General features: G+C 37.1%; 1 protein-coding gene across 1 annotated transcript; it reads right to left on the bottom strand.

The window, feature by feature from the left end:
- Positions 1-240: 240 nt before the first annotated feature.
- LOC112048688 (sodium/potassium-transporting ATPase subunit alpha-4-like) lies at positions 241-11,379 on the bottom strand. The gene is made up of 4 exons (XM_052891166.1): positions 8,617-11,379; positions 7,151-7,255; positions 4,514-4,569; positions 241-484 (listed from the first exon to the last, which is right to left on the bottom strand). Exons 1-4 carry the CDS (start codon positions 11,377-11,379, stop codon positions 241-243), a joined length of 3,168 nt encoding a protein of 1,055 aa, XP_052747126.1.
- Positions 11,380-15,819: the final 4,440 nt, after the last annotated feature.

Here is a 15,819-nt window from a genome sequence, read left to right as displayed (position 1 = left end):
CTCTTCGAACTATGTGCGCTGACCATTGCTACTTCAGCTTCGCGAATCGCTGAGTTATGTTAATGACTTTGGTTCTACTACGGATCTCCTCATTTCTGATTCCATCGCGCAGCTTGGCTCGCTACTTCGATACTTCATGCTTAGCTCGCTCCATCGAATGTAAAAAATAAAGATATGCGTCAGCTAGATTATTCGGGGAGTTGTCCCCGCATTTTTACATCTAACCTTTGAGAAACCTACTCAACACGGGTAGGCTTTGTTGGACTTGTACCGACTAAAACCAACCAACCATAGAGTAGGTGCAGTAGGAACGCTTTCGATTGCAACCACAATCCAGTCAGCGGTGCTTCTAGAGCACTCTTTTCCTGGAGCCCACAGAGACCCTGCACATTCAAGTATCAGTATTTCCACGGTTAACCCGTCCCGGGTTTCATCTTTGTCCGTTAGACTATTATTGTACTTATTTCTAATAGCAACCACTATTCTGCACACAGAACAGAAAACGCTAAAAGCTAACGCTTTTATGCATAAGTTATCCATTGTGACGTAACGGGTAGCAGCGACAGTGATTATACCATTATTTTGAGGTAGAGGAAACACCTCGAGCAGCGTGACGGTGTCTTTGCTGCCTAACAAACAACTGAGCACAAGTCATCAAATACCCTCTTATTTATACCAACACCTACAATAACATAATTAATGAATGTTTATACCACCTGCAACCGAGGAACTTGTAAAACCATAACGTACAAGATTATTTTAAAAAAGACTAAACCTCCGATAACCTCGGGAAAGCAGTCTTTGTCATTGTCACTCCAATCCCGAAGAGATAGATTTGTGGTTTTCGTTACAAATCTTGGGTGGCAATAATTAGTGAACAAGCACTTTATTATGCTCTAAATAATGATCATAACCCAGTGAGAGCGCGGCCGGTGGCGTGCGTAGCCTGTGATCTCGCGCCGGCCCCCAATCACGCACTTCTCACCCGGACGCGATGAAAAAATGCCTCAGCCCAAGGCTACGTTAGGCTGCGGCGTGACTTGCGACACAAATGTCGTTAAAAAGTCTTAGCGTGACGCAAAAACCAACATAATGCATTTCTCCTTTCTTATATTATATCAGCTGAATTGCTTTTACTTTGAATTGAAACAGTTACACATTCTGCTTGTGTATTATTAATGTATCAGTATAATCGCTGCAGTTTCACCATTACATATTTATTTACAAGCGTTTATTCTTGCTCTGGTAGTACCAATATATAAAATAGGATAGATCTTGGAAGCTAAATGCCACTTTGGTAGGTATACATAACTGCGTATTTTCGCTGAGAATGTTATGATTTGCCAACCATGTAACTGGTTTGATGACGGAAATGGAAGGTGGCCATAGAAACTCCTGAAGAAAATAAACCATCAAATGTCGCTAAAAATCCATTATAACTCGGTTTGTGTTTTAAAACCCCAAAAAATCTCGTACATAATGGGTAATTTTTGCTTCCAATCTACTCGATGGTCGCGCCGCATGTCAGGGCCTAATCCAGCCTAATAGCTCATCGAGATTTGTCTATAATTTGCTGACGCCGCGGCGCACGCAGCCACGAAACTCTCAACAACCATAACACAAATTCTCACTATTTAGACAGGAGCTTTCTAATACGGCGTATCAGTTTTTTATTGAAATTGGATACTGCTATCAGTTTGGCTTCTCGTCAAATCGTTACACTATTCTTTTCTATAATAACATAAATCTACTGCACTGATGATAATGTTTATAATTACCTAATGTTTTCTCATTTTATTTTCAGTAGTTCTTGCATGAAAGGGTAAAAACATCTCGCATGTAAGCATGTCAATACATATAAATAAAATTTTAGTATCTGCCTGGGATTTCAAGTTATTCTGTGTTGTCTTAAGTGCATAAAGTTATTTTCACGATGGCGAACCACAAAAAAGCTTTTTTGTTTGTAAAGTTTGTCTGTATGGCTTTCTATTTGTCCGGAGTAATCTTTGGAACGGATGGACCGATTTTAATGAGACTTATAACTGGAATATAGAGGAGGTTATGGAGCTACAGCTATATCCTGAAAAAATACATGGCTCCGCGGGATTTGAGAAAAACTAAATTTCAGGTGGACGAAGTCACGGGCGTCCGCTAGTTACTAATGAAGTAGCAAAATTTAAATTATAAAATAATTAAAAAATGGAAATACAAGAAATAATGAAAAAAGTTTTTCATGCGAGAAATATTAGCAGCAATGTAGCGGCACGGCAAAGGACTGCGTATTTCGAGTACAATAGGTATTATGAATTATTATTGTTAATCATTATTTGCTCGCCACAAGCTGTGAGCATAACAAATATTGCTAAAGTTACGGAAAATTAACCAAACCGTTTTTAGTGATGTTTTGACGTTTGAGTGACGTTTACTTTCAATAAAGAATTACGCGGAACGGACGACGGGAAGAAAAGTATCAAAAGTTTGTCGTGCCTTTGTCTGCGTTTCGATGCAATTTCACACAATACAATGTATTTATAAATGCACGTCATAACTGTAGATGGTCGTCACTTTACAAGTTCACAAGTCGAAAACATAATAAAAAATAAAAGAATTCCAAAAAAAAAAAATATTGTACCAAGTTGTAGGTAACAGGCATCTATAAAAACTTTTGGTTCTATGGAAAGCCGGGTAGAACCCATGGAAAAAGTTGGTAGGTTTGTTATAGACAGAGTTTTCCGGGGCAATAGGTACCTACTAGGTACCTACCTACGAACTTTTCCTTTGTCTCGAGCTCAAAGAGCGACAAAATGAGGAGTTGTGGGCAGGACGACGGAGCATAACATTCGGCAGGACGAGTAACGTTGCCACACTACTTCTTTGTCTCCTTTCCACGCTACTTCCCATGGCATGGAAGGTCCATTATACACCAGTCTGCCCTAGGAAACCATACATTTGTTAGTGATGGTTATTTGATATAAATTCTAGTGGTTTCTCTCTCTTCTCTTCAGGTTCTCGTTCCGTCTATAAAAAAGTGATGGGTGCAATGTTGTAGAGCAAAAAGAAGTACCTACTTTTAAGTTAATTAATAATATAAACAATAATTTCCCTGTAAAATTACCTAACCTTAAAATGTTTAAGCTTTAGGCTTACTTGCAGTAATAAATCAAATAAAACACAAACACCGTGACGTAGATGGTGATGATACGTAATAAGTTCTTTTAATTTAATAGGTAGGTACCTAATGCTTCCTATAACATTCTAAAGTGAGTAGCAGGTGTACTGATAATATAAAAAAGTAAGATTCTTTGCCGCGTCACTGGTTACTTTAAGGCAAGGCTTGACAGTTGCACAATGCTGTCAAAAATACTATGAATGATCACCAACTTTTTGACCACACATGGTTAATACCTACATTGTTTATTATTTTAAAGCTAAATTCCCTGACTACTTATCTACAAGTGATGAGATTTTTGCTTTCTATACAAATAAGTTCCTGCAAGAGTTAAATAACCTTAATACTCGAATAAATAGCCTACCTACCTACTAAGTATATCTAATACCTAGCAGGTGTTAAGTTAACTATTAATTAATTTAAATTTAGTGATTTTTCTGTAACAAAATAAATCATATGGATAAATAGGCACCTAGCCTACTTGTAGTAAGTAGGTATCAAAATAGTATGTGTGTATGTATAAATTAAAAAAAACCTAATTACAATAATACATGTCTGCTTACGCGCAATGTCCCTTAGTAACCGTAATTTGGTTAGTGTTTATCTAAGTACTTGTTAACTTTTGATTTTAAGTGATAGATATAGAGAATTTGTTCATTAATCAATCAGAGAAAAAAGGGTCACTCGACTCAAATAATTTTAAATCATTATTTAAACTAAAATATTACAGCAAACGATTGCTTCAGTTGGAAAATGGTAATCATTACTTTTTAAACGACCTTAGGATTAGGATACAAAAAAAAGTTTATAGATTTATACATAATTTATTTTACTACTTCTTAGCATACATAATCTACTAAATGACGGTTTACTAGTCCTACTAATATTATAAACGCGAAAGTTTGTTTGTTTGGATGTTTGTTTAGATGTTTCTTACTCCCTAACGCCACAATTACTGAACCGATTTGGCTGAAATTTGGAATGGAAATAGATTTTATTCTGGATTAATATATAGGTAATTTTCATCACGGAAAAATTCACGGTATCCGAGGGATTTGTTAAAACTGAATTTCACGTGGATGAAGTCGCGGGTGTCATCAGCGAAACACCCTGGATAGACCGGATAGATACATACACAAGTTAGATGGACTGACATTGCACAAATGTACGGGTCCCTTACTGACTACGGACCTCAGACTATTTACTTATGGACTAGTATCGCACCCAAATTCACGAACAAAATTGTCTGTCATCTTTCGAGGAAAACGAGCTTAGATTAGGCATACTAAACAACAAATTATTGTCCGTTTTACATCATTTAACTACTCAAAAAGGTATTTTTACGAAGCTCTAGCGACGAACACGTTTACAACTTCATAGTTGTGGGTATTCGTGTTTATCTAATAGAGACATTTTTTATAATTGAATTAGATCATTGATCTACTTTGACAGAGAAGTAACGTCTAGCGAGGCAGGTCCTTATGTAATTAGTCTTAGCTACGAAACTCTAAAAAGGACTGCTTGGTGCTTCAGTGGGTCCTTTGTGCTCCTGTCAAGCGTGTCGTGTCGCTCGGTGACGGATTACCAACTGTTAGCCGCTTATGTCTTTTGTATCCGACACCTTTTTCGAGCCGACAATTTTTTTTAAAAATTGAATATGTCCACAAAGTATAGGGATGGCCTAGTTTAAATAGCAGTTGGGTAATGGTAAATAAATAAGTAAGGAAACTACTAGTTGTTAAACAATACTACTCGTTTAACTACTAGTAGTATGAAGTATTACTTATTTATTATATTACTTTATATTGTTTCGGAGAGCGTAGTTAGGTATGTGCATTTTAAGAAACTAATCACGTGTCTCAAACGGTGAAGGAAAACTGGAGGAAATTTGCATACCTGAGAATTTTCTTAATTCTTTACGTGTCTGAAGTAGGCAAATCCGCATTTGAAAAGCGTGGTGGAAAGGCCTAAGCCCTCTCATTTTGAGAGGAGACTTCTCATTTTGATCAACGGTGAGCCGAAAATGGGTTGCCAATGATGAATGATGAACATAGTATCAGTAGTAGTATGAAGCATTAGCTCAGCGTTGTGCTGCAAAATCGGGTAATATATTGGGGAGGTATAGTACCTCAGTCAGCTCTTTGTGACGGAGCTCGGTTCTTAATGATCGCATTTATAATATCAATAGCATAAAAAAGCGTGTAACGAGCAGTAAACTAACTGCGCTATGAAGCCCACCACTCCATTCGATGACGATTGTTAAATATTTCTTGATTGGCCACCACTACCGTGCCAGTCATGCAGGCATCTCGGCGGCGATCACAAATTACAAACAAAAAGCTAGGAGCGCCGTAATCTGACGTCGCATCACGTCCGATCAACGGCTGATCATGATTTACGAACACATCGGACGGTGATAGGTGATCTGGTCTTACAATTTCGATTGTCGATAGCCGAATTCGTTGCTACAAAACGATTTATAGAATTCGAACAAAGAGGTTTATTTTTTTCGTGATATATAGGCGTGCAATTGTTACACGTTTTCAAGGCTCACAATGATCGATGAATGTAATGCTGCTGCAATAATTATGAATATTGTTTAGGCTTTTGTACCTCTTCTTCTGCTTCATGTGCCGTCTCTTCGGAGGTTGGCAATGATTTTTAGCTCAATGCTGCCCGAAGTAGTGATCTGGTACTCACATTGAACCATTGGCGTAAATTCTTAAACCGTAAGTACGTACGGACGAGCTTTCAATAGGCAGGTCACCTAGCCAGATGTACGGACAAAAGATGGACCGAAAGAGTGCTGAAATAGGCTGATCCAATAGGCACAAGGGCGCAAGCAGGAGTCAAATGGCAAGATGTAGCTAAGTATATCTAAAAAGTCGACTTGATTTGACTATCATCATCATCATCATCATATCAGCCGATGGACGTCCACTGCAGGACATAGGCCTTTTGTAGGGACTTCCAAACATCACGATACTGAGCCGCCTGCATCCAGCGAATCCCTGCGACTCGCTTGATGTCGTCAGTCCACCTGGTGGGGGGTCGGCCAACACTGCGCTTACTAGTGCGGGGTCGCCATTCCAGCACTTTGGGACCCCAACGTCCATCGGCTCTTCGCACTATGTGCCCCGCCCATTGCCACTTCAGCTTCGCAACTCGTTGAGCTATGTCGGTGACTTTGGTTCTTCTGCGGATCTCCTCATTTCTGATTCGATCACGCAGAGATACTCCTAACATAGCTCGTTCCATCGCCCGCTGTGTGACTCTGAGCCTTCTTATGAGGCCCATAGTTAGCGATTTGACTATAGTCAACTAAAACCGTAGTATATATTCAGAGCCTGTGATCGTCAAATGAACGTTATTTCATGAAATTTGTTCAGAAGTTCTCGACTTGTGTGAACAGACAGACATGACTGATAACTTTGTCTTATAATATTAGGTACCTTAATAATTAATGTGTATTAGTATATATAGGGTATTATTTATTGAATTGTGGTCCCAAAAAGTAAAACTGTTATTGATTATAACGTACCGACTCGTAAATCTATGATTCTAACTCACTCGAACTAATTTATAAAATAACAAGTATGGTATGGTCCTCAAATTAGTGGATGATCGAAGAGCCAACGTCTTCCACAGACCACCTGTCCGATTAGTATCACCTCTGTGGGTCACAGACGAGCATGCCGTTCCACAAATTGAAATCTTTTTCGTCATGCCGTGTCAGATGCCAGCTGACGTGAGATGCCGCTGGATTAGAAGCTGACTCATAGCACTTACACCGCAACGTAAGGGCAGCGTTGCGTGTTTTTTGAATCAATCAAATTGATAGCCAGCACTCAACGGTATCAACATTCCATTAACGTATCATAAATAGACTGGCGTTTAATTGATTACAAAATATCCATAACGGATGTAGGAGCTTCCTAAATATGTTAATCTAAATTAAAAGCAGGGACTTTTCCGGGCTACGGCCCTAGAGACTCCATTAGGGGCAATAAAATGCCTATTATTATCGAGGGCCGAAAAGTCGATGCACGCGATGCAATTACTTGATTGGCGGTGTTCTGGCTCTGGTGAGCTGTGATTGATGTGGAACATAATTAGAAAACACTTCAGCATGTGTCTTCATTGGTGCAATCTTAATTGTGGCCAGCACTTACCTCGCTGACTCAAGCAGCACGCGCGCACCACGCCGCAATCATCCGACTTTATTTGTACGGTCAGCAGATAAAAATGACAATTGATTTATTTCATCATTCATTTCATCATCATTATCATCCACTGCTGGAAATAGGCCTCTTACACGGACCATCAAGCACGATCTGTAGCCGCCAGTTTACTTGCTCGGATTTATTTGGTTTAATGATAATATTTCCATTTACCAAAGGTTGTCTGAAAGAGATTACTTGAGAGTTAAGATTAGAATAAGTTATTCTAATGTTGTTTCTCCATGTTTCTTTTAAAGAATGATATATGACATAAAATAAAATGAATAACTAAACATTTTACATATTAATATAAAGATAAATAAAGTTCGATGAAAACTAAATGGCTTGTCAAGCTATTTGTGACACTAGTACTGACCTTAAATGTTAATGTTTTTTTGTAATTTAAACTAATATTATAAAGCAGAGTTTGCTCGCGCTAATCTCAGTAACTACTGGTCCGATTTGAAAATTCTATCAGTGTTAGATAGCGCAGTTATCGAGGAAGGAAAATAAATTAATATTAAATAAAAAACAGTGTATTTAAGTTTAAATTTATTATTTTAAGAATATAATATATAATAAGTTTAATCTTTCTTACGTACATGAAATTAATTATAACGCTTCTGCTCTTAATATAGAATTTTTATACAACAAATACCGTTTTTAAATTTTTGCTCTCAACTAACTAAAAAACTAAAACATTATTACACCTTTCACTTAAAAAATATTATTCTATATATCCTATACAAAACTGAATGAACTAAACGTAACCACAGTTAATACGTAGGTAACTGAATGCAGCAAAGTTAGTCTTGCAAGAATGTACATAAATAAAACTAAATGTTTTATCATTTAGTTTTATTTACAATTGTACAATTCTTGCAAATTCTTCAGTTCTCTTCTCTCTCTCTCTCTCTCAGTTGACGAAATTGTAATAATAATTAAAAACAAAATTCAGTAATACGTTTCCTGTTCTATCCATTTTGAGTGCGAACGTCTAATTAAAAACCTTCGGAATTCATCACCAAGAATCATGAGAATGAAAAATGGCAACGATAAAATAAAGTCATGCCAAGCTATTGGTTCGGTACCAAAAATCTCATTAAAGATAGGAAGGTAGGTTACAATCGAAGCAGCTAAGATATCAACTAAAATGCTTACATTTAAAACATGATTTTTCATACCTTTTTCAAGTAAGGAAATCCGTCGTGTTTTACAAATAATTACATCAGAAACCTGTGTCCAACACACGGCAACAAAGTACGCAGTTTGTGCCTTTCTTTCTAGCCTTTTTCGGTCTGCATAAAACCACGAACGACCTACTGTGTCTTTAATAGTTGCTGTGCTGGTTTCCCACTTGTCACGAATAAAAAGTAAGCTAGAAGGAAAGAAACCGCTTTGTGCAAATACTACGAAGTAGCAATACATCCCAGCGAAGAACTGAATAAGTCCAATTTGAAAATATGCCATAAAAATCAATACTCTATTCACAAGGTGATCAGTTAGCTTACGAGGCGGTAAATTCATTATATCAGATTCCGAAGTTTCATATGCGAGGCTCATCGCCGGTAACAAATCTGTTCCAACATTGATCACCAAAATCATAATAAGAGTCATGGGTAAAGGCATTCCTAAGCACGCGTACAGTACAAACGGTAGCATTTCAGGCGTGTTCGACGTAAGTGTATATGCTATTGTCTTCTTTAAATTATCGAAAATGCGCCTACCTTCCTGTATTCCTAGGACGATAGATGCAAAATTATCGTCCATTAGTATCATATCAGCGGCCTGTTTAGATACTTCTGTTCCAGTGATTCCCATTGCAATTCCAATATCGGCTTTCTTTAAAGCGGGTGAATCGTTTACACCATCGCCTGTCACGGCAACAACGTGGCCTAAAGACTGATAAGATTCGACAATGATTAATTTTTGTTGCGGACTAGTTCTAGCAAATGTTATTTCTTTGTATTTCTTTTGACAAGCTTTTAAATCGTGCGTACTCATTTTCCGTAATTCGTCACCAGTTATGACAGCGGCACGAAATTGTTGCTTAATATGAGGTGGTACATCAGATAGATCAATGTGATGTTCAAAAGCATAGTCATATGCAGTAGGTTCTGTTATTGTACCGCACTGTCTTGATATTGCTAATGCTGTTACTGGGTGATCTCCAGTTACCATTATTACTTTAATACCTGCTTGACGACAAAGACCAATAGATTGGTCAATATTATGTCTAGGTGGATCAATCATAGAAATTGCACCCAAGAACCTCAAATTTTCTAAAGGGAAATTACGTTCTTGTGTATCAAATTTATAACCTAATGGGTACTCGGACAAAGGTAACTGGTAGTCACAATAACCAATCACACGTTCACCCATATTAGCTAATTTAGTAAAATTAGCTTTAAGTTCTTTTTTTATTTGTGGGGTTAAATACTGATCCTCTTCATCAGTGATCACTTTTACACAAAATTCCAAGACGATTTCCGGTGCACCTTTCATTATTAAATAGTTGTTGTGGGTGGCAAGCATTCTATGTATTGTAACTTGGTACTTATAAGCTGAGCTAAAAGGTATTTCTGCTTCCTTCGGATTATCCTGTCTAGTTTGCGTAGCAGACCTATTAATTTCCATATACCTTAAAATAGCAGATTCTGAGGCATCACCAATGATCCTTCGTTTTTCGATGGGTAAATTTAAAGTATCATGAGCAAACGTAGCCCTCAAATTGAGAGAAGCAGCTAAGCTCAATGTTGCATATGCATGATCAGAAACATGCGAATGGTCTGTTTTATCGTAAATAGTATAGTTACAAAAGAGATGTGAAACATTCATTTGGTTTTCTGTTAGTGTTCCCGTTTTATCCGAACAAATACAAGAGGTTGACCCCAACGTTTCTACGGCCTGTAGAGTTTTTGCAAGGCAATTTTTTCGTTTTAAATTGTTAGCTGATAGAGTCATGCACACTGTTAATGTCACAATTAGACCTTCGGGGACATTTGCTAATATAATACCAAGCATATATTGTAATGCAGCTAACCAGCTTTTTTGTATCATATACACCATAATAAAAAATACTATACCAAAAGTGAAAGCGACACCGCAAATAAGCTTTATAAAATGAGTTATTTCTTTAGCTATAGGTGTTTCATCCTTTTCTAGACCAGTTACTAAACCAGCTATTTTTCCCATTTCAGTTGCCTCTCCTGTAGCCACTACAATTCCTCTTGCACTACCTTCATTAACGGGACATCCGAAGAATACCATATTTTTTGACTCTAATGGATTGGTATTAGTACATTCTGGCCTATGTTTAATTGGTTCCGATTCACCTGTTAATGATGACATGTCGGTCTTAAAATTGGTGCAAGATAGTATTCTTACATCTGCAGGAACTATTTCACCAGCCGTCATTTCAACAATATCTCCCAATACTACTTGACTATTTGGTATGGATTTTTTAAAACCCTCTCTTATTACTGTAGCATTTGGTGGTATCATTTTTTCAAATCCACTCATGACTGCCATATTTTTTGCTTCCTGATAAAAACCAAAAAGTCCAGTGCCAACTATAGTTGCAGTAATAACGCACCCTAAGTACAAATATTCTTTTCCAGAATGTCCAGAATCAGAGCCAGAGTTGCCAGAAAAGAAGTATCCAACAAAATTTAATATAGCTCCGCACCAAAGAACGCATTGAAACCATCCAAATAAGTTATGACGAAAAATTTTCCAATGAGTTGTTCCTCTTAGTTCCTTCAATTTATTTTCACCGTGTGATTCCAGTAACTCTTGTGCGAACTCTTCAGTGAGACCCGTGGTAAGGTTAGTTCGGAATACGGCTTCCAGTTGAGCTGGTGTAAGAAAATGATCACCTGTGTGAGTTTCTTCCCTCATCAGCGTCAGTTGTGAGGCCTCTGCGTGAACTCGTTGTCCACTCAAGCGCCGGCCGCTTATAGAAATGCTCGATCGCCGACGCGTGGGCATTGTTAAGTCTTTCTACACACGCCAACGTAAAATAAATCATGTATTATTTGGAATAAATGATTTAACTGTATTCAAAAAGTCCAAGTTCTGTAATCGCATCTATCAATGTTGAAAGTGTCATTGCTTTCAAACTACATATTTTTAATCATCTATGACTTTTTGGCATTAAATTCAACATTAGAATTGTATTGAGTTTATTATGCCGCTTATTTATTTTCAGTACGTGATAAAAAATATGTTCTCTAATATTTTATACAATGATTATGCAACTGTCCGCGGTTTCACCCGCGTCTTTCCCGTTCTTTTAGGGAATAACATATACCCCATGGCACTCACAATTCACGTGCCTTTCTTTTGGTAAAAGATAATTAAAATCCGTTCAGAAGATTACCCCAAATAACCTCACAAACTTTACCTATGCTCCTCAATTCGGTGTCAAGACATCTTTCTTTGATTAAAATTTTCAAATCAAGCAAGTTTAGTTAATATAAAAACTTTTTAAAAGTCAAGTCTGTATAATGACTCCTGATTAGCAAACACATGAGCTAACTACTGTTCCTGTAGCCAAGTGGCACGTCGATTCTCTTTCTACGATAGAAAAATGTATGGCAATGACAGATCTTGATCACGTGACCTGTCAATAGCAAACGTCATTCCCATACATTTTTCTAGTTATCGAAGCGTTTGCGATCGTAGAAAGAGAATCGTCGTGCCACTTGGCTACAGGAGCTGGATAGATAAATGAGTTTTTTTTTTAAATTTTATTTTTATGTAAATTTAATTATGCAACCTCAAACAGTACTTCGGTACTTTTAATACTTCGTGTGTTGCTTTGCAAATGATACAAACCATCGCGCGGAGAATGAGCGTCCGATAGGAGCCGACACCTCGCAGATTTATAGCCGCAGTGCCGATACGCCGATACGCCGATACGCCGGCTATTTCCGAACAATATTGATATTTCCGACTCGCTGCACCTATCAACTTCCAACGCGTTAAAGTACTACAAAGTGAAATAACTAACATGGAAAACAATCAATTTTTTAAACGGTTTTTAAAATTTAGGGTAGCTGCAGTATATAAATAAATACCTCGATTGTCCAATGGTTAGTTTATCCGGATCACAAGGTCATGCATTCGAGTTCTAGGCTTTTCTTTTCTTCCGAGAAATTTTCAGATAAATTTGTACGTCAAAAGTTCGTTGTTAGAAAATTAACTAAAAATTACATAAAATTAAAAACTTTGAAACACCCTGAAGGTTATGAACAATTGGATTTCAATGTCCAATTTTGCCACTACCAATTTTCTCATCAAACGTAGCTAAGAACACTCTCGATTAAGATATCAATATTCTCTTTCCGTGTGCTTTCATTTGAGGTCGCTCTCGAGTATATTTGCTGACATTCGGTTGTTCTTCCCCACTTTCACCTTCGACTTTCATCAAACATGTCTAAGGACACTCGCACATAAGTAATCTTTACCATAATACGAAAAAAAAACTAAATTGAAATCGCTTCATCCGATTGGGAGCTATGGTGTCACAGACAGACTGACAGACAGACACGGCAAAATATAACACCCCTTTTTTGCGTCGGGTGAAAATACAATAGTATCGCGCTGATTTGAATGCATCCGTTAGATAAACTGTTCCTTACATCTCAGTACGGATTTAGATGTGGTAAATGCAGTTGCATTTCCAGAGATTTTCCTAACGTTTTCGCATAAGATTCGTGCGGTTTAGCGTCCGTCTTGAGCCGCCGGCCCGCAAGTAATCAACCTATTAATAAAGGGATCAAGTGTAATGCGACCAATTAAAACGGCGACTCCCATCTTAAGACGCCCGCAGTTTTTGGGTTCGTTCCAATGGAATTAGGATTACTTTGGCGACACTATATTGTATTAAGTCTAGTGAATTCTGAAAGTGAGATAGCTGATTTTAGTAAATTAAATAATGTATAATTCCGTCGAAATGATTATTTTTGTCTCGTCTGGCACGAGGTTCTACATAGCTACCCTAAGAGAGTTACCAAAATATTCATTACATAAAAACAATGAGGTAATTGCACACAATATCCATGTGTTCTTACTCAGTGAGCTTTAAGCTTTCTCTATAATAGGTGTCATATCAAGAAAGCCATATGGAAACCTTCGTAATACGAATAAAAGGTATGTAATTATTATAAAAAAAAACTTATAACGATAATATGATGAAATTAAGCTCTAAAAGATTGTTTCTGCATAATGATTTTTATTTTGATCGCCTTTTATGGCCATTTTATGCTAAATCAATCGCCTGTAAACTCCATACGCGACGTAACTCCGGGCAGGCATTACGTATTACCCGTGACCGCGTTGACAGGGCGGGAAGAGCCAAGAGGTGCGGTGCCTTTGTCGGCGTTCACCTTTGATGCGCAAGCGGCAGGCGCCGGTAGCTAGCTCGAGCCTCGAGTGCCAGTTTACGACCGACGCATTATATGACGAGGCTGCCAGCTTCAGTGAATAATTGTGAACAGCCGATACACCAGCCACTCCAATCAATTTACTATCAAGTCTGCACGCAAGTCTGCACGCACTCAGATATGTTTTCAGTGATAAAAATATCGAAACCTATGACCATTTATCATATTTATAATATGATAAAAAGGAAATTCATTTTTATACTCACAAATCGATATGAAACAGAAGGTTGGCCTATATTTAGGTCAGAGAATCAGTATTGCCCTACAACGTGGCAATACTGCCAGCCTTCTGGCCACTTTACCAATGATCGTCGATTCGGATGAATTCTTTGACGCCTAAGTCTGTAGATATATAATTTTATATTTTATTGTTATATTATGGTTAGGTTAGGTTAGTTACTAGTAATTTCAATATTGTATTTAGTTGTATATGTATAATTGTTTTAGCATAATTATGAATAAAAAATATGAAGCAACGAAAATTAAAACATTTTTCCAAAATTTACTTAATACAAGTGAATCCAATATACAGCGTGTAGTAAATATTTTATTTGAATACAACGAACTTCAAAACATAAACGTACCCATGAAACTAAACAGCGAGAAATAATATTATAATATTTTCTACCTACTGATCACTTTGAAGGTGCTGCCAACGAATGTATTAATTCAAGGCGTATCTTGGTTTCTTAGACATAATTTTTTGTCAATCACTAATGATCAAGTGTACTGGGTATCAAGTCTGCACGCACTCCGGAATGTCGGCAGTGAAAAACTATTTAAAACTATACCTATGACCATACTTCGATATTGTTTCACTGTCCAAATCGCAAGTGCGCTGCAGACTTGGTGGTAAACTTGATCGTGTGTAGCTGGCGTTATATTATGAGATTGCCAGCTTCAGTGTATAATCGTGAATAGCCATTAGAATACCTACGCGTTGGTACAAGCACTGTGTCGAATTTGCGCACATGTTGATTGCTTTTCATTAGCTTTTCTGATTTCCCTTTATTATTGGCAGTGAATTTGGTGCGATTTGAGATAAGAACCCTAATAAATAATTCCATTTGTTCCTTTGATTTACTCAAGATAAATTGTAGAAGCACAATTCAATGGACAAAATATTATTACACATTTTGCCTACAATTATTTACGAAGGTTACATTAGATAGTTTAAGATTTATTTATAGTTGTATTGATATTTAGTTATTATTATTTAGATTTATTTGTTATTTAGACTGAAAAATTATCAATTAATTTTTACACACTTTAATTTTTGTAAACTGAATTCAGGTAACCCCTCTATTCTGAGAGGAGATCAGTGTAATGATGTAGTGTAATGATTATGATGATGAATAGGCTTTTCATCATCATCATCATTACAAGCCATATTTGGCTCACCGTTGAGCACGAGTGTTCCTCTCAGAATTGAGGGGTTAGGTGCCACCACTGGACCATTGCAGATTGACAGATATCACACACGTAGAGAATTAAGAAAATTTTCAAGCATGCAGATTTCCGTTGATTTAATTTCTTAAAATACACATAACTGAAAAGTTGGAGTGCATGCCCGGGATCGGATTGTAACCTACGCCGAATCGAAGGCAGAGATCATATCCACTGGGCTATCACGGCTCATATTCAAAGCCTACTTAAATACTTAATTATTATATATGCTTTTGTGGATTGACTTAATACCTACGTGCCTAAATGCTATTATTTCTTATTTTAAATTTAAAACTGGTATGAACAGACTTAGAATAGGTCACTTTTTTTAAACTAGATCTCATGCCTATAATTACGTAGCTACTCAAGTAAGCTGTCATTTAGAGATGAGAAAACAGAAGGTGTCGTCATATTAGCATCCTAGTAATGGAATCAGCAAGTCGTTTTAAACAATTATAGACTGAATAGTGCTGGGCTGGCAAATTATTGTAGTCAAATGCAATCGATTTGACTACAATAATGACAGATGCTTGGC

This window comes from Bicyclus anynana, chromosome 3 (assembly GCF_947172395.1).
Source record: "Bicyclus anynana chromosome 3, ilBicAnyn1.1, whole genome shotgun sequence".
NCBI lineage: Eukaryota > Metazoa > Arthropoda > Insecta > Lepidoptera > Nymphalidae > Bicyclus > Bicyclus anynana.
The sequence above is the reverse complement of the archived record's forward strand: the minus strand, read 5'-3'. Positions and strand labels throughout refer to the sequence as shown.

Bases quoted from the DNA above. Each gene is read 5' to 3' on its own strand.
- LOC112048688 (XM_052891166.1), bottom strand. From the start codon at position 11,379: ATGCCCACGCGTCGGCGATCGAGCATTTCTATAAGCGGCCGGCGCTTG. The intron at 7,256-8,616 runs GTAATTATTTGT...AATCACAGCTCA, and splicing joins GTTGGACACAGGTTTCTGAT to CCAGAGCCAGAACACCGCCA. The intron at 4,570-7,150 runs GTAGCCCGGAAA...TGTCTCTATTAG, and splicing joins CTAATGGAGTCTCTAGGGCC to ATAAACACGAATACCCACAA.